The sequence below is a fragment of the Meriones unguiculatus genome, chromosome 2, assembly GCF_030254825.1.
Source record: "Meriones unguiculatus strain TT.TT164.6M chromosome 2, Bangor_MerUng_6.1, whole genome shotgun sequence".
Taxonomy (NCBI): Eukaryota; Metazoa; Chordata; class Mammalia; order Rodentia; family Muridae; genus Meriones; species Meriones unguiculatus.
The window spans coordinates 144,932,479-144,959,906 of NC_083350.1; the positions used below are offsets into that span (position 1 = coordinate 144,932,479).

Genomic DNA, 27,428 nt, shown 5'->3' on the forward strand with positions numbered 1-27,428 from the left:
ATATAATAGATAGATATTGTAGATATTATATATGATATATATCTATTCTATATAGGTCATATATATGATATATATCTGTAGATATAGATAATTCACTCATTCTTTTGAACCATTTCAGCCACAGTCAGTGAGCACACAATGCTCCTAGAAGGAACAGCTAACCGGCCACCACCTGGAAGTTCTGGACCTGTCACTGGAGCTGAAATAATGAGGAAGCTTTCTAAAACTCATACCCATAGTGACTCTGCATTAAAAATAAAGGTATACCATTGCTGATTAGAGTTTAAAACTTACAGAAGTGACCTTTTTTTTAAATTTCAGTATTAAATATTTTAGATGTCTACTCTGAAAGTTTATGTTGAAATTAATTTGGTTAATAACTTTTAGTGCTTATATTTCTATGAAAATTATATCACCGATATTTAATACTTAGTTTAAGATCACTAAACCTTTTTCATCTTTCAGAATATTATATGTAATAAAATTCAGTATTGAAAATGTTGGTAATATCATTTCAGTTCTAGTGAGAAGCCTATTTTAGGCTATACAATATTGATTTTTTTGTGAGGGGCAAAGTTTAGGTTGGATTTTTGCAAATTTTAATCTTAATTTATACTCCATTCTTTTAACAAGTTTAAAGGATGCTTGATAAGAGGGACAGTATAGCCAATGGGTATACAGAATAATTACTGACTGGATTGTGTGTGGATTTTGAAAGCTGAGAGAAGTCGTGATAAGTGTATTTGACACTTTGCATTGTTATGGGGGTTTTGTTTTTGTTGTTATTGTTGTTGTTAGTTTGTTTTTCTGAGAAATGAAAATGTGAGCTAATAGTTTTACTTTCACTCAGAGTCTGCATGTAGACTTGCTCTGACACTCAGAACAATTTTGACATTAAATATGAAATTTCTAAATAAAAATTCTAAACAATACACATGAAAAAGGGCTAATATCTTCCAAATAAACAACGAAAGCCTTTTTTAATCACCAAAAAAAAAAAAAAAAAAGTCATTAGAAAGAAATGTTTAAAAAATCGACAAAGGCCCCACAAGGAGACCAACAAAACTAAAAGATCTAAGTGAGGGGGGTCCTGCAGAGACTGATGTACCAGTGGAGGACAATGTATGAAGAGGACTAGACCCTCTGCCCAGATGTGGCCCTATTGGCAGCTCAATCTCCATGTGGATCTCTGAGTGAGGGGATCAGGGGCTGCCTCTATCATGAGCTTAGTTTACTGCTCTCTGATCACTCACTCCTGATGATACAGCCTTGCTAGGCCATGGAGGAAGAAGATCCAAGCAGTCCTGATGAGACTTAACAAGCTATGGGCAGATGGCAATAGTGGAGAGCTCCCCCTTTCGGTGGATTAGGGGAAGGGATGAAAGGAAGAGAGGGAGGGTGGGACTGGGGAGTTGAGGGAGGATATATAGTGAATAAAATGTGAAGAAAAAAATTTAAATATAGATAAAGGAATAAAATATGTCACAGAAAAATTTGCATACATGTATGAAAATGTATTATTTTATAAAGAAATATAAAATAAAATGGCATTTTTATTTTTATCTTTAAAATTAGAATACCAAAACTTTTAATATTATATGTTGTAGGTGAAGATAAAAGACAATATTAAAATGTTGTTGTATGATAAACACTATACACTGAGGAAACCCTACACACATCTACTCACCCCAACTATGGAACTCCTGACAGACCAAAGTACAGATATCACAGAGTCCAGTTTGGTGAACCCATGAGTTTTACAGGAGTTTCTTATAGGAGTAGGGGTGGAATCTTTCAGTCCAGGAGGAAACTGTTAAAAGAAGTGTATATATGGTTGTGACTTTTTTGAAGGACATTTTGGCAAGTATAAGTGAAAACCTTTCCATGTCAAGGACTTTCATTCTAGAAGTTAACATAAATAATCAGACAGATCCTTGGTAATACTATAGTGGGAAAGTAATGGACATGACATAAAAGAATTAAACATTAGAGGGCCAATAAATTATGTGAACTATTATAAATGCCTACCAAAAAGCCTTTCAAAAGGGAGTAGGTTTATGTGCATCTGTGGCTGTTACTGCAGTTACATAGATTGAATTAAAAGCAAAACCTCGGGGTGTGTTTTGTACGTTTCTATTGCTGTGAAGAGACACCTTGACCAAGGCACCTTATAAAAGAAACATTTGAATGGGGGCTTACTTACAACTTCAGAGGATTAGAATCCATGCCATCATTGCAGTAAGCATGGCAGCAGGCAGGCATTCATGGCAATGGATTAGTAGCTGAGAGCTCACATGAAAGGACAACCATGAGGCAGAAGGAGAGAGAGCTAACTGGGAATGGCATGGGCTTTTGAAACCCCAGTGACAAGCCTCCTCCAACAAGGCCACACCTCTTTAACCTTTCCAAACAGTTCCACCAGCTGCAGAGCAAGCATCCAAATATATGAGCCTATGAGGGCCATTCTTATCCAAACCAACATAGTGCATATGATTTTATAGTACATAAATATTATAGGAAGATAAGAAACTAGAAAACTGCTGGGGATCTAGATAATTAGAACATAGAACTTCACACTGCAGTTTCTTATGCTTTTAAAGTTTTTACTTTGTGTACATACTTCCTTTTAAATTAAAACATTTGTTAAAGTGGTAATTTTAAAGCATATACAATAATAGATTGGAGCACTCTTTGTCATTATTAAGTGCTAAAAGAGTGAGCATTCTAGGTTTTAGTTTTTAGTATTGTATTACAAAATTATAAAAAAAGTTTGTTTTTGTTTTTTTTTAACTTTTGAGACTCAACATTCCTAATAGACAGAATCACTCAGCTTAAAGGATAGAATAGGGTGAGTATTCTATTTATATAAATAAATGCTATTAAATGTTATTGAGTGCTAGAAGGGTAGGCATTCTAGTTCCATTTTTGTTGGTATGACAAATACTCATAAAAAGCACCACAGGGGAGGAAATGTTTTATAATTCATGTTATGGCCTATTGTTTCAGGAAAGTCAAGTCAGGAACTCAAGCAGCTAGTCACATCATACTGGCAGTCAAGAGAGAATATGTGCATACTTGCTTGTTTGCTCTCAGCTAAGCTTTGTCATCTCTTATAATGTGCAGGACCATGCCCAGGGAGTGGTAGCACTTGCAACCTGACTAGTTCGCACATGTATCCGCAGTTAAAACAATCTTCCACACAGGTGGCCATAGGCCAACCCACTCTTAACAATTCCCCATTAGACTGTCTCCCCAGGTGACTCTTGGCTGTGTCAAGTTGACAGTCCAAACCAATAAACAGAGATAGTCTAGTATCAAGAATTATAGAGTGGAAGTGAGGCATATGGGTTGAAATATCTGACTTTTCTTGCTTGGTTATTTATAGAACTGATTTTTCTTTTGTGAGACAAAAGTTAATCATCTACGTAAAAAAAAGAAAAACATAGGGATGAAATAAGATGTAAAATGAACATTTATGTTTAGTATGTTGTAAGTACTCTTACCTCATACAGTGAGAGGCTTCTTCCTCTCCCCTCATCTATGAGTGCATGTAAAAATGTATAGACCTTTCCATTTTGTGCTAATATTTCAGCGGTCTAATATTCTTGAATATGATGTGTACTTGTCCTTACTTGGTTTCCTGTTCTTAATCAGAAAGCCTCTAGTTTCCTTTCTGTTAGTCGTCTATGCTTATGTCTGCTATAAAGACCGCTAAACAGCTTTCTTTCTTTAGTTTTATTGTTATTTTTGCTTCATGTTTTTTATGTTTGGTTTTTGTTGGTTTTGATAAAGGTCTTGCATTTCCTTGGCCGGCATGGAATTTCCTGGTAGATTATGCTGACCCTGGACACATGGCAGCTCTCTTGCCTAAGTCTTCTGAGTGCTGAGATTGTGTTTAATCCTATTATTCCTGGCCTGGGAGTAATACCTTACTTGTGATGGTGTCAGTCATGTAACAAGTTGATTCTTGGTTTTTAAATGGAATAGTTGTATAAGGAAGATGTTCCTGGGTATCAGTTTGCTGGTTCTGTAATTAAGCTGTAACAGAAATTTCTTCTGGCTACTTCTTATTCTTTAAGTAGCCATAAGCATGTTCTTAAGCTCCTCTACAAACACTCTTCCTCATGACTTGCTTAAGTCCTGATGCCCTCCACACTGGCCCCCTAGATATTAACTAGCATTTTATTTTCTATAATATTTGAGACGCTGTTCTATGTCTCTTATTGTTTAGCTATAGAAACGAATTAATGATTTATCATTAAAATACTTAAAGGAATGTGCTTGAATATTATTCATAGCCCTTAGAATTGTATTATAGAGATATAAAAAAAAATTTTTTTTAACATTTGGCACTCAATAGTCTCAGTAGACAAAATCACTGTGAGTATTAAAGGATATATAGCTAGCAGCTATAGCAACAGTCATAGAGGTTGGCATTTTCACCGTACTCCAGAAAAAAAAAAAAAAAAACACAAAAAAACCCTGTGTTCCTTTTGTAGGGCATTCATCCGTATCATTCTCTGAGCTACACCAGTGGAGACACTGCTACAGATTCCCCAGTACACGTTGGGCGTGCTGGGATGCCAGTAAAGGAGAGTCCAAGGAAAGAGAGCCTTCTCAGCTATCTGACTGGAAGCTTCCCAAGCCTGCACAACCTTCTGGAAGGCACTCCTCAGAGAAGTAGTGCAGCTGTGAAAAGTAGCTCCCTAACAAGAACAGGTATCTAGTTCCAGTAGATCCAACTTTCTCTGGACTCTACTGTCTACTGGACTCACATATATACAAACACATACATATAATTAAAAATAAAATAATTCCTCTAATTTTCTTTTGTGGGAAAATTAGAAAGCAAGCTTACCATGTACTTTGATTGTATGCCTAATCTTTTTAGTATACTTTATTTTTTAGAAAATATTTTAGAACAAAATTGTAGCTTTCTCTTCTTGCCCTTCATTTTTATTTTTAAATTAGCACTAACGCAAACCTACATATGCTTAGTCTAAGAAATGCAGAATCTTAACAAAAATGAATTCTGCACTAATGCCCTAGGATCCACATACCAACATCATAAAGTAAGAGTTAAAAAAATACTTGGAGAGATGGTTTAGTAATTCAGAGCACTTGCTACTCTTAAAGAGGACCTGGGTTCAGTTCCCAGCACCCGTGTGGATGCTGACAAACAGCTGTAACTCCAGTTCTAGGAATCCAGTTTCTCTCTTCTGGCCCCAACAGGCTCTGCATTAAACAACTCAGACACAGACACAATTCAGGCAAAATAGATATATACATGAAATGAAAATAAATAAACTTTAAAAATATTTGCGAAGAAAGATATTTTAATCTGGCATTCTAAAAGCATGTAGTGTCAGTTTATGTTTTATAGTATATAATAATTCTATTCTTAGTAAACTGTGTTTTCAGGAAATACAGTGGCCACTGACATGCTGTCTGAACATCCTTTGTTATCTGAGCCATCATCTGTGAGTTTTTATAACTGGATGTCAAATGCTGTGGGTAATCGTGGAAGTGTGGTTCAGGAATCTCCTGTTACAAAGTCAGGACATAACAGTCTTCCAACAGGTATTAGTTATTTTTATCTTAATTGTCTTAAGTGGTACTAAGACAATTACAGTTACGGCAAAATCTTGTTTCTCAGAGGATGCTTAAACTGTCAGATTTTAAGTAATATTTGGTTGAAACTGGACTCTTTCAGAGTGGTATTCTTGTGATATTATATATAAAATTTACAGAACTTTCATTTAATATGGTCTGTTAATTAATCATAGCACCAAAGGAGGCAAGTTAAAAATGTCAAGTATAATTACAATATGATGTACCTACGATACAGAAAATGTTTTTAATTTGTTTAGTTCCCTCTGAGGCATCATAACTATTCATTCAGACACTCTTTGTAGTAATCAGATCTATGAGAACAGTAAAGTAAGATTTCTTTCCTCAAGGAGAGAAATAAATGAGGGCCATTTCTTAATTTTAAAAGAACATGCATTGTGTACAATGAAAAATGGCAAGGTGTTCCCCCAAGAAAGTGATGGCTATATCCAGTGCAAGTATATCAGCCTTCCTTTTCCTATGTTTGAAGGTGTTCCAAATTAGCAAATGTGGATGAATATTGAAGTTGACTTTGATACTGATTACTTAAAGTAGCTAAAATGAATTTTTAAATTATTATTATTATTCATTACAGTTTTTCACTTTATATCCCAGTTGTAGCCCCCTCCCTCATCTCCTCCTGGTCCCACTCTCCCTCCATCTTCCTCCCCATGCCTCTCCCCTAGTCCACGGGTAGTGGAGGTCCTCCTCCCCTACTATCTTGATCCTAACCTATCAGGTCTCATAAGGACTGTCTGGATTCACTTTTTTTGTGGCCTAGTAAAGCCACCCTGCCAGGAGGTGGTGATCAAAGGGCAGTCAACCGAGTTCATTCCAGAGACAGCCGCTGCTTCCCCCATGGAGACTGAGCTGCCTATAGGCTACATCCGAGCAGGGGGTCTAGGTCCTCTCTATGCTTGGTACTTGGTTGATTCCTTAGTCTCTGCAGGCCCCCTGGGCTAAGATTTGAGCTGGCTAACACTTTTAAAAGCTATTTGAGCCATGTGGAATTTTTTCAAATAGAAATTACTAAAATGTGAAAAGTAGTTGATCTGTGACTGCTTACTAAGCTCTTTCTCTTGTTATGGCTTGCGGAGCACCCTTAGTTTTGAAGTGATCAAAATTCTAACTGTATGCTAGTGTCTGCATTTACCCTTGACTGAAGAAAACAGAAAAATGTCATTCCAACAGTTCTTCCCATCTTTCTTGTTCTGATTTTACTATTGCTCTGAGTGGCTATAACTGAAATTTCAAGACAACTGGAATGGAACAGTTACTCTCTATCAAGGGTTCTTTGCCTGGAATGACAAGGATAGAGCTTGGCTGGAATACTGTTAACACCTATAGTTTTTGCCCTGCTATATTTGCTTTTCAAACATTTTTCAGTCTTAAAAGTCTGTATTTTGGATTGATTGGCTTGAATATCTGTATAAAGATCACTAGTATTTCTGAATATTTAATTTCATTTTTATTAATAAATCAAATCTGGATCTTCACCAACCCTACATCTGACAGAGGGCTAATATCCAGTATATATAAAGAACTCAAGAAGTTAAAAAGCAACAAATCAAGTAATCCAATTAAAAAATGGGGTACGGAGTTAAACAGAAAACTCTCTGTAGACGATTGTAGAATGGCAGAAAAACACTCAAAGAGATGCTCAACGTCCTTAGGCATCAGGGAAATGCAAATCAAAACGACCCTGAGATTTCACCCTATACCCATCAGAATGGCTAAGATCAAAAGCTCAAGTGACAGCACATGCTGGAGAGGATGTGGAGAGAGGGGAACCCTTCTCCATTGCTGGTGGGAATGTAAACTTGTACAACCACTTTGGAAATCAATCTGGCACTTTCTCAGACAATTAGAAATAGTGATTCCTCAAGGTCCAGCTATACCACTCCTAGGCATATATCCAAAAGATGCTCAAGTACACAGTAAGGACATTTGCTCAGACATGGTTGTAGCAGCTTTATTCGTAATAGCCAGAACCTAGAAACAACCCAGATGTACCTCAGTTGAAGAATGGATACAGAAATTGTGGTACTTTTACACAATGGAATATACTCAGCAATTAAAAAGGAGGAAATCATGAAATTTGCAGGCAAATGGTTGGACCTAGAAACGATCATCCTGAGTGAGGTATCCCAAAAGCAGAAAGACACACATGGTATATACTCACTTATATAGACCTATAAGATAGGATAAAAATACTGAAATCTATACACCTAAAGAAGATAAACAAGAAAGAGGACCTGGGGTAAGATGATCAATCCTCACTTAGAAAGACAAGTGGGATGGACATTGGATGTAGGAGAAAACAAGTAACAGGACAGGAGCCTACCACAGAGGGCCTCTGAAAGACTCTACCTAGCAGTGTATCAAAGCAGATACTAAGACTGATAACCAAACCTTCGGCAGAGTGCAGGTAATCTTATGAAAGAAGGGGGAGTTAGTAAGACCTGGAGAAGATAGGAGCTCCACAAGGACCAAATATTATCAGGGCACAGGGGTCTTTCATGAGAGTGTTCCTCCAACCAACGACTATGTATGGCTATAACCTAGAACCCCCACCCAGATATAGCCCATGGTAGCTCAGTATCCAAGTGGGTTCTCTAGTAAGGGGAACAGGGACTATTTCTGGCATGAACTCAATGGCAAGTTCTTCGACATGCCCCCCCCCCCGAGGGAGGAGCAGCCTTGCTAGGTGGCCACAGAAAGAGGACATTGCAGCCAGTCCTGAAGAGATCTGATAAGCTAGGGTCAGATGGAAGGGGAGGAGCTCCCCCCTATCAGTGGACTTGGAAAGGGGCATGGAGGAGATGAGGGAGGGAGGATGGGATTGGGAGGGAATGAGGGAGGAAGCTACGGCTGGGATACAAAATAAATAACCTGTGATTAATATAAAAAATTTTAAAAAGATATAAAAAAATAAATCACGTCTGTAAAATTTTACTATTACATATTAATGGGGGTTGATTTTTTTGTTCTTTTCAGTGGTCTGGTAAGGGTACTAAGACATGGTTGTTTTTAAATTTGTCTAGTTATGTGCTTCTTTTTTTTTTCTGTTTCTAAATGCTTCACATTTACTCTTAAAATTTTGCTGTTAGGAGTTGCACCCAATCTTCCTACAATACCCTCAGCCTCAGATTTCAACACCGTCTTGTCTAGTGATCAAAATACTCTGGATGGGACACATTCTCAGCACAGTACTAGTCAAGATGATGTGGTAGGGGTGGAAGAAGCCAATCAAGGGTTTCCTGCTGTTCAGCTTGCTGATGCACAGGTGAGCTTGTCTGCCTTACCTGATACTAATGTCACCTCCTCCAGCTGAGCTTAGAGCAGAAACCATCAAGCAGTAGGTACCTGAAGTTCAAGCGAAATCTTTGTTCTGTGCCTGTGGTAAAAGCCATCATCTAAAGCAGGAGCATCCTCTAGAAGTACATAGATTAATTATGAATGCAAATTAACCAGTAGATATCATTAATTGAAAGTTTCATTATAGTATTTTTGTTATGTGTTAAAAATTGACCATAACATGACTATAAAGTTAAATTTTATCATATTCTACAATCTTTTCTGCAAAGTTAAGGCTTTATTAAGTGAGCAATTGGGAGACAGTGAATTTAGAACAGAGAAGTAAAGTAATTAAAACATGTAGAGATGTAAGTGTAGCAGTGTATTAAATGACTGAGTGGAGAAAGAGGTATCTGTCTATACTTTTGCAAAGCCACAACTTTTCCTATAGAACTTATGGAGTAATTTTTTTATTTAGTCAAAATAATTATGACAAGATTATATTTGTTTCATTTTGTGGTAATAGATGCTGTGTGCTAGAATAACAACAGAAATAAATGATGAACAGTGAATGTTATGTTAATGTGTTTGTTTGGTTCTTCCAGGTCGTTTTTAAACCTCTCCTGAGTCATACTGGGATCCAGTCACAGGACACAATGCCCCTTTGTTACCGGATGTACTTTGGAGAACACCTTTCATTTTCAGGAACTTTGGACTGCCTCAGAGCAGATATTGTAGATTCAGACACAGCTAAAGACAGGAAAGGCAAAAGAGCAAGAAGGTATTTTTCATATAGTATAAAATTTTATTCAAGAATTATTATTTTAGTAACAGTGAGAACATAATTTTCACTTAATAAATATAGTAATCATATTTTGTTATGAATAACTTATTGACTTTATTAATGGATCAAACAGTTGGTTTTAGGCCTATTTTTATAGAATGTCACAGGTATTCTAAAGTATATGTTTTGATAAGTGTATTCAGCATTTATATGCTTAGCCTCAGTATTGGAGTTTTTATGGTTTTATGTTTTAAATCTTTGCACTTAAAATTTATTCCTAACTCACCTTTTAAGTTGACTTTTAGCATATATTTGTGTAGTTATGGACATATTTATATATGTATGCATGTGTTTGTGTGATCGTATGCATACATGTACATATAGGGATGGTGTATGCACATGCACAGGGACCAGAAGATGGTGTTGGGTGTTCTCTGACATTTTCTACCTATTCACTGGAGACAGAGTCTCTCCCTGACCTGAGGCTAATATTTTCTTGGGTAGGCTGGAAACCAGCAAGGTCTAGAAATCCTACCTCCCCAATCTTTAGAGCTGGGGTTACAGTGTTCTTGGGATACTTGGCTTAAATGAGTGCTGAGGTCGAGAGGCCAGTCTTCATAATTGCATAGCAAGCACTCTTAGTTACTGAGCGCCTCTCCAGCCCCTCAGACAGTATTTTATATCCAGAAATAGAGTAAGATTCATATTGAGAACACAGCCATCAGAAACAAATATACAGGAAGGCATACATAGCATATGAGGGATAAAAATATGAGCTACCTGCTACTGCCATACTGTATATTCTTGGGTATTCTTACATTTCTTTACTGCTTGAATAAACAGTTTCATATCTACTAATAGGCTTGACTCTTCCTTTGAGAAGATGAATTTTTACATTGGGTGTCTTATTGACCTGGAAAGGAATCCTGAAATATGGTCACAAGTGGCATTTTTTATAATGTTTTTGCAACATCCTTAGTTTTCTTTTCTTTGTAGTTAGTTTTACAAGGTATAAGAGTAAACTGTCAATTATATCCAATTTAAATTTGAGAAAACTAGATTTTTAATTTGAATATTCTGTTCAAAATTTTTAGAATTTAATTACATTTATTTGTTGTGTGTTCATGTACACATGTGTGCAGTCATGAGAGAACATTCCTATGGAGGTTAGAGGACAACCTTTGAGAAACAATTCTTTCCACCATGTAGATCTCAGGGATTGAACTGATACCATCAGACTTAGTGTCAAGTGCCTTCATCCATTAAGCCATCTTAATGGCCCATATTTAAATTTTAAATAATTTTTAAAAATTCACTTTTATAAAATGTGCTGCAATCACATAGAGAATAATAGGCTTTCTTTAATTTTATTTGACGTCAAAACATCTGAGGATTTTATAATAATACAGGAATATAAAAATAGTAGTCTCTTTTCTGTTAAACACAGGGAGTTCTTGCAATGTGTTTCTAAAAATTAGTGGAATTAACACCTTGAAAATATTTGTCAAAATATTGTATGTAAATATATATGCGTGTTGGAACACACATACAAATATATATTCCTTCTAAATAAGCACATACAACTACATTATACATGGTCATTATATATAAGAAATTGCCTGCAGATATTCAGATTTTGTACATATGCATATGTGTATAATTAGATAACAGTTATAACATTTTACTGGCCTCATATGCTGTGCAGTGGTGCATATGTCAAATCTCACTCACCTAGCCACACTTTCCTTTTTGTGATTCTTAATCCAAACTTAGCATTCCTCTTTCTGTTGCTTCCAGAAACACTCTGAGTATTATCTAGTCTTTAAACCAGCTCATTGTCAGCCAGCTGAGAGGTTTTGTAATTTTACCCTAAGCTTTTGGTTTCTCAGCAATTAATTTTAGTCTTAACTGCTTTGTTTTGTAGCACACTATCTATTCTTCTAGTTATTGTACATTTATTTTGGATTGCAATTTTTGTATAAACATTCATAACACTTTGATTTTAAAGCCTTGGCAGTTAATAAAGCGTAGAGACCAGCATGCAGTATCTCATAGATGTAGTTGACATCTTAACTTGCAAAGTATTTGTAAAAATTAGTGGAAAAGTTGAGACCTTGAAAATGTTTGTCAAAATATACGTATTTAATATACGTATATAAATATATATGTGTATAGAAACATAAGTGTTTTGAAGTTTTAGTTGTGACTTTGGCTTCATAGTGTCTGTGCAGTCCTTAACTCACCTGGCTGCCTAAGTGAGTAAGTGACTGTTTCATATGTACTCCAAGTTCTTTTTTTCTTTTCTTGACTGTCCTCAGATTTCTTTTCCCTTCCTTTTGGTCATTCTTACATGTTTCAGGAGTTTTTTTGTTGTTGTTTGTTTGTTTGTTTGTTTTTGTTTTGGGGTTGATTGCTTGCTTACTTGCATAATTGTTTGTTTGCAGAGATTTGATATTTCTCTCCTCAGTTTTGGATTATCCTTGTAAATTTTTAGTCTTTTGTTTGTTCTAGTTCTTAGTGTTCAATGTTTCCTTTTGCAAACACATGCAGAACATTGGTAGTCAGCTCCTTGTGCATTTCTACATATTACACTATAATGTGACATACTTTTTATTAAATGATAAATGCCGTTATTCACTAAGGAATTACATGCTCTCAATATAAATTCAGAATTAAATTGAGAATATCAAAGTGGTTTTTATTTTTATTTTTTTTAATAGAGATAGGCCTCTCTTTCACTTGTACTGTGTGGCAGTGTATTCACAGTGCATATGGAAAAAGAAGAAAAATGTTCCTTTTATTTATATGAGATTTATTGTTATTGTTGATAGAAGTTGAGTGGCTTTTAAAACTAAAATGTTTAAGATGACTGTAATTCTTAACATGAAAGTGTTTAGAAAAGTGGTGGACTTTAACAATAATCTTGTTTGAGATTTTAGGTATTTTTAGTGTGGTTTTGTTTCAGTTTGTTTTCCTTTCCACTTACAACTTGGCAATGAAAGCTGTGCAGAGTTTCTTTCCAATAACAAATAAAATTATACTAAATGAAAATTCAATTCCCTGCTTACAATGACTAGCTAGTTCTAATTGATCTGTGATTAACTCTAAATTTCCATACTGTTGGATAGCAAGAAAAAAGTTCCCTTATTTTATTGAAACTAGTTATTTTTTTTAATAGAAGACAATTGATTTTTGACTTCTAAGTCAATTTTAGAATAAAATTAACAAAAACTAAAGGCTATCTGCTGGCTCATGAAAAGCCTAGCCTAGAACAATCATGTAATGTATTGAATCTCTTTATTAATGGTACATTTCACCCTGGAAGTTATTATGTTTATAATGCATAAGAATGTGCTATGAAGTTCTTCATAAAAGGAATTAACAGCTTCTCCTTTCCTTTTGAACATTTTAGGCAAGGCCATGTGAATCTTCCCCCACTTGAGTTCAAGCCAGCACTAATGTTGGAAACCTTCAGCATCAGTGCTGTTGTGATGGAAAAGTCAGTGTGCACTCCTCAGAACTCCACCAGTGCCCTTTCCTTTCATGATCTCAACAAGCGCTATTACAACACCTTCCACTGCAACTTCACTATTTCCTGTCAGTCAATAAGTCAGCATGTAGATATGGCTTTGGTTCGTCTTATCCATCAATTCAGTACAATGATAGATGACATCAAAGCAACTCAGACAGACATTAAACTTAGTAGATACACAGCCGGATCGGCTTCCCCTACACCTACCTTCAAAACCAGAAAACATCGGGATTTCCGATCCTCTGACTTCAGCCGCAGTTCTAGAGGAAGCCTGAATGGTGGCAACAGAGTAAACAATGCCAAGAACAAACGGACCAACAATGAGAACAACAAAAAAGAATCCCGAAATAAAAACTCACTTGGAAGGTCTGAGAGAAGAACTTCAAAAGTATCGAGGAAAGGCTCAAAGGATGTGGTGGATCACATGACCATTCATATGGATGATTCAGATTCCATTACAGTGTCAGAGCAAAGTGAGCCATCAGCTGAATGCTGGCAGAATATGTACAAATTGCTTAACTTCTATTCACTTATCTCTGACCCAACAGGAATATTGGAAAAATCCTCAGAAACATTCGGACCAGCAGGTAACAAGCATTTTTATGATATAAAATTTTCTTTTTAGGAATGCCAAAGAAGACAGGCTGTGTACAATATTAATGGTTTAAGCTTAAAATTCAGAGAAATTGGTAGTCACCAAGGAGAGAAAATAGTGCTGACATTCAGATACTCTGTTAGCATACTGCCTGTCTTCCCTGACCCTAATGGACTACTTTTAAAGGATTTAGATGGACTTCATTTCAAATATCTAGAGTAATCGTTTAGTAGGTACTAGTGGGGAAAAAAATAGTTGAATCATTTAGAGGAGAGAAAAGTCTAGTTTAGAATTTGAAAACAAGATACAGAAACAGCATTTAGAATGTTTTTGTGTTTTCAAATCTTAAACCATGTATTTCCATTTACTGAAAAGGTGTTCGGAGTCCTACGGAGCCAACATGTAGAGTTGTGTTTGAGAATGAACAAGACAACAACAGTTTGACTAAAACACAGAGGAAACGAAGTCTGGTCACCTCTGAACCTCAACATGTTACTTTAATTGTGTTTGGGATTGGCATGGTGAACCGCACACATCTAGAGGCAGATATTGGTGGGCTGACAATGGAATCAGAACTGAAGAGGATCCATGGCAGTTTCACCCTCAAGGAAAAAATGAAAGGTATAATGCTTTTCCAATACTGTAATGTTGCTTTGCTGAAAGAAATGAATGCTCCTATGTTGCTGCAATTCCCACTTGGCAGGCTTTCTCAGAAAATGAGATTTGCCAAAATTGTACAACTTAGTCAAGATCAGTGAGTAAAAGGAGTAAAGGGAGCTTTGATACCTAACAGAAATACTTGAGCTTTGGCTAATAAGTGTCTTAAGCTGGGTGGTAGCTGATCACTAACTTGTCTTTGAGTATAAACTAGTAACATGTTTCTGATATTTGAAAATTCAAGGAAGAAGTGAAATGTGTAAAATATTTGCTTTTCTTTATTACCCACTATAGGAATTTATAATCTAATACTCATTTAGTATCTTTATAAAAATTAAGAATCTTATAAAAATTTGATTACTGAATGTGAAATTTACCTAGAATATTGAAGCTATGCCATTATATTTAAAATGATTACAGAGAGTTTGGCAGTTTATTAAAGCTGGGAGAGCATCTGGTTCAATATACTCCATAACTTTTGTAGTACAAAGAAAATAATACTGCCAGAGTGATTGCTTGTAAAATATACCCCAGGTTCAGAAAGGTCAAAATCAAATTAATAGAAAAAGCAGTGTGGAATTAACTTTCAGGATTTCCTTGCATATTAGCTTTCTTCTTGATTGTTATATTGTACAAGAAAAGAAAATTATGAATGACCATGTGTTTTTGTTAATTTCGTGTTTAACCAATTTATAAAGTCTAAATTTCTCATTAAATACTCTTCTATAGCTTTTCTTTTCATGCCCTAATTATAAAACAAAAGTTAAACACCAATTTTATATGAAAATTTGTGTTAAAGAAAATCTTGTGAAGAAATTATAGATTTATAATTTATAGATTATAAATTGCTGAGAGAGATGCAAATACATTAATTCTCAAATACAAGGCAAAAAGATGCTACATTGAAGTAAAATTTTCTTTTACTTTTGTAGTTTTAAAATTAACCAATTTTTTTCTTCTGTTGTTTCAGTGAACATTAAGAATTATATTGTTATATATAAATTACTTTTGCTTAGACTCTTGAGAAATGGACATTTAATTCTAAATCAGTTGATTTACCATTCCTAAAGATAATAGGCTTTATCCGTAGTCTTTAAACTGTAGTTATTCTTTGCTGTAGCAATTCTAGTTTTACAGACCTAGAAGGAATAGAAAGTCATAATTCTGTGAAAATGAATTGCGTTAAAGAGATGGTAGTTATTTTTGTAGCCCCAAGATAGTTTTAAGATTTATCCATTATAGGTTGTAACATAGGATTTATTTACATGAAAAATACAAAAGGAGAAAACCATGTAAAATGACATGATTATTTTTATGTACTTTTATAAGTAATAAATGTATTAAAATTATAGGAATTATTTGAACCAAGAGTAGAAGTTTATTTGTTTTCCTTTTTTAAAAGTAAATTTTTATATACCATTTAATATGCCATAAATTTTTATAGACCATTTAATACCAGTAAATTATTTAATGTACGAAGCCATCTTAAAATGCAGTTTTTTGTATACTTTTTATATATACTTTTATATATACTCTTTTTATATTTAACTTTTTATGTGTACTTTTTATATATACTCTGTATGCATATATAAATGCATTTTGTATGCTGATGAAGTTTTCTTAAGGTAGCCTGACAAAATTGTGCATGTTTTATTATAATTTACAGTTATTGTAAGGTAGTTTTAATATAAGACATGATTATCTTATTTTCAGAATTCAAATAACTTTTTTCTCATATTTAAGATGTTTTACATCAAAAGATGACTGAGACATGTGCTACTGCTCACATTGGTGGGGTTAATATTGTGCTGCTTGAAGGGATCACACCAAATATACAGTAAGTGTGTTTACTTTTACTGTCTTCTTTTACTACTTTGTTACAATTTATAAAAAAAAAATTCCTTGAATGAACTCATAGTTGATGAAGTTTGAGGTTTATACAGTGTTTCTAGATACTGTCTTTAAGAATATCACTAGTAAAATATTTTGGGAAAGAAATAATTGATTTTGCTCCCCTCTTCTTACCCTAAATTCACCCGCCATTACAAAAAGAAAGAAAAGCCCAATTTTCAGCACTTTGTGAGATTTTCTTATAAGAAAAATGATCACAGTACAAATTTCTGTTTAGCATGTAGGTTGTAAATTTTTCTGTCATTTAAATAGGTAATTAAAATTACAAAGACTAAAAACTTAATTTTTTATTAAACAATTATTACTTATTTTCACCTACACTTCAGATTTGTCATTATGCATTTAATGAACTTAACAGTAAGGCCTTTAAAATCTGTTTAAAGTATAAACTATGCCTTTTTTTTTTTTTTAAGAGCTTATCAAATTAGGTGTGATAGCTCACTTGTAATTCCAGCACTTGGGAGATTGAGGCAGGTCCATTGTCACTAATTAGAGGCCAGCTTTGGCTAGATACTACATCCCAGGCTACCCTGGATTATAGAGTGAAAACCTGTCTAAACAAAGAAACATAAAGCCAAATAAATAAAAAACCCATATACTGTATTTTAAATGTCTGTTCTTACATTTTTTTTTTCCTGTAAATTCTGTTCTTGGATCTGTTCTGATCAGAATTATTCTGGTGTTGATAACATTTTACCCATGGTTTACAGACCACTTGTATATGAAGAATGCATAATAACCATGAAACTTTGTTTATATCTTTGGTGGTATTTGCCTTAATTTCTAATTTCTTTTCAGTGGATCAGTTTTGTATTATAAATAAAAATGTTCTAATAGTTAAGGTCATTTTGAGAATTTATTCTTTCTTGATAGTATAATTCATATTGTGCTAATGTTGTCCTGCAAAATAGAGCTGAGGCTAGATAACCACTAAAATCGAGGATTTGGCTCCTACTGTGAAAATTATTAATAGATCAAACTAAGAAAACATTGTAGTCACAATATTTTGGAACTCTGGATAATGCAAAACCTGTCCTGGGCAACATTTCACATAGGTATTTATAAACATGCCAGAGCCTACTATAGAGATCTCAGGCTTAACTCTTACCCAAGAAGCTTAGAACTGTTACCCAGAATTATTCATAGGAGCTTCCCAGGACCCATTTAAAACAAAGCCATCTTAAAACAAAACAAAAAACCCCAGAAAATTCCCATGGTTAAAAACCAGTCTCTCTCCACTCATTGTGGAAGAGCAGCAGGATGTAATATTGCTTGTATTATAAAACCCCTATTGTGAGACAGAAATTAAATATCAGTTTATTTACTTGGCCCTCTTTACAATTCTGTGAGCTGAGGTAATTTTATCTCCACTTTATTGAATAAAAAGATTAAGGTATTAGCATAATCTGTTTAAAATGGTCTAGTGAGAAGAGCCCAAAGCTACACTGCTTTTGTCTTTCTCTTTCATCAAGAAAGCAGATTTGGTGGTTGTTTCATTGACTCCTAACAGGGCTCCCTTAGTTGTCCCAAGTGCTGACTTTTATCTAGAGTCTCATTGTGTGTATCATTTCTTAAGAGAATTGCTTCAGTCTCTCAGCTTGTAGAACTTAACAGTATAAAATGATGTTTTTAAAAATGTAGAGTTGCTATTTCTTATCTTTTCCCCTTATCTGTTTTATTTGACTGTAAAAGTTACTCCTTTGATACTGTCAAACTATTAGTCTTAAGACTTTTTGTTTTTCATATATAGGAGGGCTACTGATTTTGCTTTTTGAGTTAATTTTGTATCCAGCCACTTTGCTGGAGGTATTTATTAGCTGAAGGAGTTCTCTGGTTGAATTTTGGGGGTCACTCATATATACTATCATATTGTCTGTGAATAGTGATACTTTGACTTCTTCCTTTCCAATTTGTATCCCCTTGATTTCCTTTAGTTGTCTCAGTGTTCTAGCTAGGACTTCAGGTAGTGTGTGGAAGAGATACAGAAAGAAATGGGTTCCCTAGTAAGGGGAACAAGAGCTGTCTCTGACAAGATCTCAGTGGCTGGCTCTTTGATCACTTCCCCCTGAGGGGGGAGCAGCCTTACCAGGCCACAGAAGAAGACAATGCAGCCAGTCCTGATGAGACCTGATAGGCTAGGGTCAGAGGAAAGGGGAGGAGGGCCTCCCCTATCAGTGGACTGGGCGAGGGGCATGGGAGGAGAAGAGAGAGGGAGGGTGGATTTGGGAGGGCATGAGGGAGGGAACTACAGCTGGGATACAAAGTGAATAAATTGTAATTAATTAAAAAATTAATTAATTAAAAATAATTTGGAAAAAAGACTTTTTGTTAATGCTTTTTGGATTTGTGCTTCAGCGTTTTATTTCCAACTGCAATTAAAAGGAAATAAAATGGAATAAGTAGCTTCAAAAGTCATTTGAAAGAAAATTTTAAGAGCTAGATATTAGTTAAGCCTCCTGATATGCAGTCCTGTTGTAACTAACTTATATACAAATGCTGATTTGCTTCCTTTTTGTTTTCCTGCTTTCTCTTGAATCTGCATCTGTAGATTGGAGGATTTTCCTACATCTCCTACAAGTACAGCCAAACAAGAGTTTCTGTATGTCATATTCTTTTTCATGGCTTGTGATTAATATTGTATTATATAGTGTTTATAATATCTTTGTGGGATGTGTATAGTTATTACCATCTCAAAGCTTTACCATAAACACTTGTATATTAAAACATGTTAATAGTTATTCAAGCCTAAGTGAGGGCTGTCTCCTATGTAAGACAGACTTTGTTTTCTTGTGCTTCTGTGGACATGATACTATTTGATACCATAATAGAAACCAAATATTTTTACTTGGTAAGGTTCTGTTAAGTTCAAAGTAATTTAAAAAAAACTAACAAAGCATCTGCATGTTTCAGCTTTATAATTTTGTTTTAATGGGAAGATTTTAATTTCTGATTGTCAAGTTTTATCTATGGCTTTTATGTGCATTTATGTTTTGAATATTTTGATTTAAACCACTGTGTATGTTTGCAGTTAGCTGGACTTGATGGGTATATAAGTGTTCACCTCATGAGTCTGTCACCAAGTCACATTAACATTTACTTAGCAGTAGTTATGTTTTTGAAATTTTTTAAAATAAAATTTGAATATGTTGAATATACAGATATATTATGTTTCCTGCTGGTAAGATTATCATATTTTATGACATTTGATTCATTATTGATAACAAGCCATAGCTAAAACATCATCAGTTTAAAGTCATTTGTTAGATTATGTTCTGTCACTTTGTGGGCCAATAGTAACAAAAATTGAATTTTATGTCTGGAAAATAGCCTGTATGAGTGTCTTTTTATAAACAGAAAAACAAAAACGACTATATTTAACTCCATGTGGACATTACCTAGGATTTTTCTTTCTTTTTATTCACTGAGTTCTCTGGATATTTAACAAAATAATAAATATTAACTTTAGAGAGAATACTTTTAGTGGCCAAAGGTCACATCTGTGAAGCAATTATTTTTGGGCTTGGAAGGCAGCAATGGAAAAGTAAAAGATGGTCTTTGTGCTATCATCATATGAGGCCACCCTGTTCCATTCTCAGGTTTTCGGGGAGCGAGGCATTCATGTAGACTAGCGTTGCCATCTGGGAAAGAAACTTTTGTAATTGACTAAATAGCATATGGTCATCCACACATTCTACATTTCTGTTGTAGAAAATTTCAAACAAACTGATTTGAGAGTCAGAACAGGCCAAGTTATGTAAATTAATCTTCTCTACCTTCCTTCCTCTTTGCAGTTTGGAGCCAGTTCAAGGCAACAAGGCCCTGGGTAGGGGTTGGGAGTGAAGAGTGGGGTAGAGCTCCTAGAGTGGTGTAAGACTGGTCATATTACAATGTAAATAAGACTGCCTGCTGGGGATGGACAGCTCTTCAGGTTTCTAACATCAAAATTTCTGCTGAATACTTCGGTAGAGTGGGCAGTCGCAATGAGCTCTCCTAGTTTTCTATTCTGAATTTTGGGTTAAATTGGGAATTAAGTTTTGTGTGTTTGCTTATGAAATACAAGTGATATTTAATCAGGCTGCTACAGATTATAAAGGTAGATGTGAAAAATAAAGCAGATATATTGGGGCATTTTTCAACTTATACTTTAGCTGTTTGGTAAAGAACTAAAAAAGTTCCATGCATATTGGAAAAAGTACTCCTCTTAGGTAAGTAAGCATCGGTACACTTCCCGGTGCTGATGAAAGCTTTGCAGAAAGTGAAACAGCATGACGATCCCCCACTGACCAAAGTAGTAACAGCTTGTAGGGGATGATCTTGTCAGTCTGGAAGGAGATGTAGAGAGCTCTGACTGTAAATTAGTTTACAAGTCATCTGTTTACTGTTTTTTAAACGGAGTTACCACTTAGCGTAAGTCACATAACATGTATTTCTCATTTTCTAAAAGATGACTAAAAATTTGTAGCATGCTTGGTATGCCCACTGTATATGTGAAAAGCTCATGACAGATGTCCATAAAAACTGGCTAAAGATTCACGGGTAGTACAGTTTACAGAGTTCTGCCAGTTCTACTCTAGGTCTTAGCCTCAGTTACCTTCATGCTTTATCACACCAAGGCTTCCCACTTCTTTTTATTGAGCCACTCAAGGAGCAGGCCTTTTTAAAGCAGTCTCCTGCCTTCAATTTCTTTTAACAGAGTAAAATTTGTTTATTCTTTGATTACATTTTAGAAATATAGTAAGTGTGTTTTCTTTTTTTATTCAGTGTCGTGTCTGTCTCTCTTTAGATCCCAAAACTAAAATGGAGGGAAAAAAAGAGGTTATGAATAAGAAAAAAAAAAAAACAAAGTGGAATTTGTGTGTGTGTGTGTGTGTGTGTGTGTGTATACACATGCCTTTACTTATATGTTAGTATATTCTAAAGAAATAATAGACTTTCCAATGCAGTATAGAATGAGTATATCTAAGTAACTTTCCAGGCAATGTTTTGGCACATGAATGATCTCCTTCTAACTCATTGAGTAAAAGTCTCTTATGTTCTCTGTATTTTTTCTAAAATTTGGCTGTATTTAAATAGTCTTCCTCCTCTGTTGCTAGAACTGTCGTGAAATGTAGTATTGCCAAGTCCCAAGCCCTCTACAGTGCCCAGAGGGGGCTGAAGACAAACAATGCTGCAGTGTTCAAAGTAGGAGCTATCAGCATCAACATTCCTCAGCACCCTGCCACCTTACACAGCATGATGGTTCGAAGTTCTCACCAACTATCCAAACAAATCTCAGACCTTATTAGACAACCTTCCACAGCGTGAGTTATTTTCTGTGTAATATTCTATGACTGTGCAAGAAAATATACCTTTTTTTTTTCTGTGATAACAGAGGTTTGTAGGAAAATGAGCAGTTACTATAAACATTGATTATCACAGTAACGGGGCTGGAGAAGAGGATTCAGATGACATGGGAGAATCATGGTGTGTATCATTAATGTATTACATGACAATGGCCGTTTCATTATCATATACTAAATACAGAGCATAAAACAAAGTTTAAGAAAGAGAGCCTAGAGATTTATTGGCATCACAAGATACTTCAATTAAAAGCAAATTAATGAATTCTAGAACTGTTAATTCTTGTTTAAGTTTTAAAAAATTGCAGTAGTCATTTATAGCATGCATGTTTTTGCATATTCCTTTATTGTGAAATTACTGTATATTATTGAAGACAGACTATATGCCATCTGCCATAAATTAAAGGGCAGTAAATCAGACCTTTTCATAGCAGCCTTTATTCCCTGTGTTTGTTGCCACTATTCATAGCATATTCTTTTCTGACCTATGTGTCTGCATGTACACACTTACTTTTCCCTGTCGTATAAACTGATAAAATAGTGTTTTTTTGATAGTCTCAGAAATCAATGGCTTTTTTTCTATAATTGTTTTATTTAGGTCTTTAGTTCTCATATAAAAAATTATGGCTCAAGTTATTACTGTGTCGCCTTTTGTAGATCATCATTATTTGCGAGCTGTTTTCCACTGAGAAATCTAGTAATTTTATCAATAAAGTAGTAGTTACTAATAGTTTTGTGTGGGGGGTATATTTTGGTTTATAGCCCACAGCCTATGAAAGAAGATATTGCAACCCCACTGCCATCTGAAAAAACTCCAACAAGTGTTAATCAAACTCCTATTGAAACAAATGAATTCCCTCAACTTCCAGAAGGCTTAGAGAAGAAGCCTATTGTTCTCAAATTCAGCGCCATGTTAGATGGCATAGCCATTGGAGCAGCACTTTTACCATCTCTGAAAGCAGAGTACAAGATGGGGAGAATGAGAAGCCATGGAATGACAGGTAATATGGAATTTTAAGTCCAACTATGTAAACTGATCATAAATTTGAAAAGAAAGTAATATTTTGATGAAAAAAACAAAGTTCTTAAAAATATTTTTTTCAGATATTTTTTATTATTGTTTATTATTATTAGGTACATTTTACTAACTCTGTATCCCAGCTGTATTCCACTCCCTTATTCCCTCCCACTCCCACCCTCCCTCCCTCAGCTTCTCCCTGCCTTTTTCCAAGTCCACGGATTGGGGAGGACTTCCTCCCCTTTCGTCTGGCCCTGTTTTATCAGGTATCTTCAGGACTGGCTGCAAAGTCCTCCTCTGTAGCCTAGCAGGACTGTTCCTCCCTTGGGGTGGAGGGTCAAAGAGCCTGCCATTGAGTTCCTGTCAGAGATAGTCCCTGTTCCCCTTACTATGGGAAACCAGGTGGTTATTGAGCTGTCACGAGCTTTGTCCGAGCAAAGGTGACATCTCATACAAGCAACTTAATGGCCCAACTGAAAGCCCTAGAGAAAAAAGAAGCAAATGCACCCAAGAGGAGCAGATGGCTGAAGTAATCAAACTCAGAGCAGAAATCAATCAACTAGAAACAAATAAAACTATTCAAAGAATCAATGAAACCAAGAGCTGGTTCTTTGAAAAAATCAACAAGATAGACAAACCTTTAGCCTAACTAACTAAAAGGCAGAGAAAAACTCCAAATCAGCAAAATCAGAAATGAAAAGGGGATATAACAACAGACATTGAGGAAATCCAAACAATTGTTAGGTCTTACTACAAAAGCCTATATGCCACAAAATTCGAAAATCTAAAAGAAATGGACAGTTTTCTTAAAAATATATTAAGAAATCTAAATAGCCAGGCATGATGGTGCAGCAGAGACAAGGGGATCTCTGTGAGCTCAAGCATGGTCTCTGTAGTGAGTTCCAGACCAGCCAGAACTACTACATAGTAAGACCCTCTTTTAAGCAAAGAACAAAACAAAAAGTTAAATTATTTGATCAGTTAAATTTTAATAATTTTTTTCTAAATTTTATTCATCTATTTTGTATACACTGTATTTTGACCATATCTGCTTACCTCACCCCCAACTTCTGCCAGACACCTCCAAATCACCATCCCAACACCTTATCATCTTTTACCCTCCATTTAGAAAATGGCTGATCTTTATTGTTTTTGCCTTGTCTTAATTCCAGTTTTAAGGGTAATTATAGTCAACGTTTTATTTATTATTTTAATTATTAATTTAAAATTTTTATTTAATATTAAAAAATGACTCCTGTAGATTTTTCATAGATTTCTTTTGTAATGTTAACAAAAGGGATTTTTTCCTACTGTGCTACAAAATTTCTGTTGAGAATAATTTGTGACTGTATACAGATACTTTCTTCTATATATCTTTTTCTCTTTTTTGTTTTAACATGACAAATTACATTAACCTTTAAAGCACTAATAAACCTACTTAATCATAAATGTATTACATTAAGAATAAATGTTTTTACTATTTCTTACATTTATTAAGAGAGTTTTCTGAACATTTCAACCTTTATATTACCAGAAATAGAAACAATCTAAGGTGAGTTTTAGGATTTGGCAAAGTGAAAAAACATGGTTATTAAGATATCAGAGGCCAGTTCTATCAGTACATTAACTAATTTGCTTAGGTATTCATCATGTCTTCTGAAATCCATAGGCTAATGGAAAGAGCAAGCTGCGTAGGCATTTTCAAGATGAAAAAGTAGAAATATCTAAGGGCATAGTGAACATGTGTAAAACACAAGTATTTTTCTTTGCCCGCCCTAGCTCACGAATAATGACACAGAAACCTATTATATTTGTTAAAAAGTTCAGGCACTGTTGCTGGACAGTGGGACAGAGGGGCCTACTTTCTGCCATGTGGCCCTTTACCTGCCATCTTGGTCTGACCCTGGCTGTTCCTTCTTCATCTGTGTCCTCCTGGCAATTTCCCTTTCCTCTGATCCCCCTGAGACCCTTTCACTAGGATCAGAAGTCCCGCCGTATCCTCTTCCCAGCTATTGGCTGTTCAGCTCTGAACAACTTATTGCCAGATAGAGGGCTTAAAAAAATTAACACAGTATTAAACTAAACTGTACGGTCTCTTTAACAGCTGTTAAGGTTAAAGGAATGTGTATTTAACATTTCAGAATTTGGGGCTTGCTTCTAGCTTGAGATGTTTTATCTTTTGGAGTATAGCTTCTCTACATGAAAGTCAGTGTCTTTCTGTTCTCCCTTCTGTGATACACGGAATCTATAAATGTTTATCTGTATCTGATATGATGTTTGGTACCCAGGAGGCTTCATGAGTACTGCTGCCTTAGTAGTACTAATTCTTTATAGTACGTGTACTTGTTTAAAGGTAAGGGTATCTCCTATGCATATTTTAAATACCACTTTTATGTATGTCAACATAGATAGTGGGATGACAAAATGTTTTTTTAGACACCATTTTTCAAAAGTGATTATATTACTGCATGGTTGTACAACTATAATGTTCCCTCTTACAGGTGCACAGACAAGATTTACATTTGAGTTACCAAATCACAGATTACGTTTTACTTCAAAAGTTTCTGCGACAGATATGTCAACTATCCCTCCTTCTGCAAGTCTTAACCTTCCACCTGTTACCATGTCAGGGAAATACATTATGGAAGAACATGATAGTTACTCAGATCAAGTGTGGAGTATAGATGAACTGCCTTCTAAACAAGGGTACTATTTACAAGGGAATTATCTACGTTGTGTGGCAGAAGTAAGTGTACTTTCAAAGTTACTTTTGGCAATTTACACATGTTCAAGATTTAGATACCAAAATACGCACAGTTCCAAACTTTGAAGATTAAATGTTATCTTACTTGTTTTTACAGAAGGCTAACCTACTGAATTTTAAGAAAAAGGGTGTGTGTCTGTCTGTCTGTCTGTCCCACCTTTCCTGCCTTTTATTGAAACATGTTTTTTGAAGCAATGTACTAATCATATAGTACTTTATATTTTATCTGTTAAATTTCAAGTTTATCATGGCAATGTTTGTAGGCTTACTTGATTATGAAAAGAGACTAATAGCTAACGTCAAGAGCTTTATATGTTTACTTTGTAGTTTTTTAATTACCTTTGAGGTAAACATACCTGTTCTCTTTTTTAAGTGAGGGGCAAGAGTAATTTTTAATACGGTAATATGATTTTAAACATAATTATTAGTCATGATCTAAAGGTCATTATTTTCACCTCTGTGTATAACTGTCTAAACCCTGTTTCATTTGGTTTGAAGATCTGTAAGAAAGCTCTTTGAGTTTTCGATAGAAATGCTATCTGTAACTGGAGGAGATCCATATAAATCTGGTGTACCTTTCCCAGACTGTACTTTTTTAGCACATAAAAGTTGGGGTTTCTTCTAGTTTTTAAGTGTGTGTGTGTGTGTGTGTGTGTGTGTGTGTGTGTGTGATTGGAGGTGGAGTGCCATGGCACACAAAGAAAACAGATGGCACCATTGTGGATTTTGTTCTTTGCTTCTACTTTTGCTTAGGTTTTAAGGACAAAACTCAAGACTCCAAGTTTGCATGGTAAACTTCTTTGCCCAATAATCCACCTAGCCAGGCCAAGAGTTGAGACTTCTGTATGGAAAAACAAATGTACCCCTAAGTATACAAGATTCTAAGAAGCCTAAAATTTAATTAGGAAATATTATATTGCATGTATACTTTTCACACAGAAAAATAAGTAGCCCAAAGTAGTTGAGTAATACTGTTAATAATGCTTCATTTAAAGAAAGTAAATTTAAATCAATATATTGTATAAATCCATATTAATATTACATACTAAAAAGGAAGAATTTATAGTCTAAGAAAAACATAAACCCAGATGTACCAAAAAGGAAAGTATCAAATTAATTTCAAAGCATCTAAAATTTTACCATATTTCAAAATTTCCTATTTTATTGTTACCCAAAACACACTGAAATTCATCTCTGTACTATTTGTACTATTTTGTGCAAGATAAAAGTGGCTGGTGCAGAGTTAGAGGGATAACTCAGTGGCTAAAAACGTGCACAGTAGCCCACGCTTGTAATTCCAGCACTTAGGAAGGCAGAGGCAGGTGGATCTCTATGAGTTTGAGGCCAACCTGTTCTACAAAGTCTAGGACAACCAAGGCTACACAGAGAAGCCTTGTGTCAGGAAAAATAATAATATTAATAACTGCTTTCCCAGAGGCCCTAAGTTAGTTCCAGCACCCTCATCAGCCAGCTCACAAACGGCTCCTTCATAGGAGTATCACATGTCTGACTTCTGTAGGCACCTGTATTCATATGCACAGTCCCACATACCGGCAAGACATGCATGATTAAAAATAATAAAGAGACAGTTTTAAAGTGCCTCCTGGGACACTTAAGCTTTTTGTGATTTCTCATCAAAAATGACAAATCTGTTTTGATCTGTTTATTTTTGATAAAAATATGAACCATATCACAATGATAGAAATATTTGCTTTAATCATAAGAGTGCTTGAATCTGTGTTTTCTGTAATGGTCGCTTAATTAGAAGTTGCTTTCTACTTCATCTGTTTGTTGACTAATTCTTGTCAGAAACTAGTGCTTTGTACTAATTACAAGATACATGTTACATACAATTAGATTACATATCTCATATAATCCTGCGACCTACAGTGTGTTCAGTCACTATATTTTTAGCATTTAA

At 35.0% G+C, this 27,428-nt stretch overlaps 1 protein-coding gene across 7 annotated transcripts in view; it reads left to right on the plus strand.

Moving 5' to 3' along the window:
- Bltp1 (bridge-like lipid transfer protein family member 1) overlaps positions 1-27,428 on the plus strand; it is a 181,565-nt gene that overhangs the window by 93,153 nt on the left and 60,984 nt on the right. For 6 of the 7 annotated variants that reach the window (XM_060378234.1, XM_060378239.1, XM_060378238.1 and 3 more), the window contains exons 42-53: positions 119-261; positions 4,500-4,719; positions 5,422-5,580; positions 8,721-8,896; positions 9,513-9,688; positions 13,104-13,810; positions 14,194-14,439; positions 16,219-16,312; positions 18,935-18,985; positions 21,480-21,686; positions 22,488-22,726; positions 25,245-25,489. In XM_060378234.1, the coding sequence (XP_060234217.1) occupies positions 119-261; positions 4,500-4,719; positions 5,422-5,580; positions 8,721-8,896; positions 9,513-9,688; positions 13,104-13,810; positions 14,194-14,439; positions 16,219-16,312; positions 18,935-18,985; positions 21,480-21,686; positions 22,488-22,726; positions 25,245-25,489 (2,663 nt within the window). The remainder of the gene's footprint in view (positions 1-118; positions 262-4,499; positions 4,720-5,421; positions 5,581-8,720; positions 8,897-9,512; positions 9,689-13,103; positions 13,811-14,193; positions 14,440-16,218; positions 16,313-18,934; positions 18,986-21,479; positions 21,687-22,487; positions 22,727-25,244; positions 25,490-27,428) is intronic. The other variant, XM_060378236.1, reaches the window with a different exon arrangement.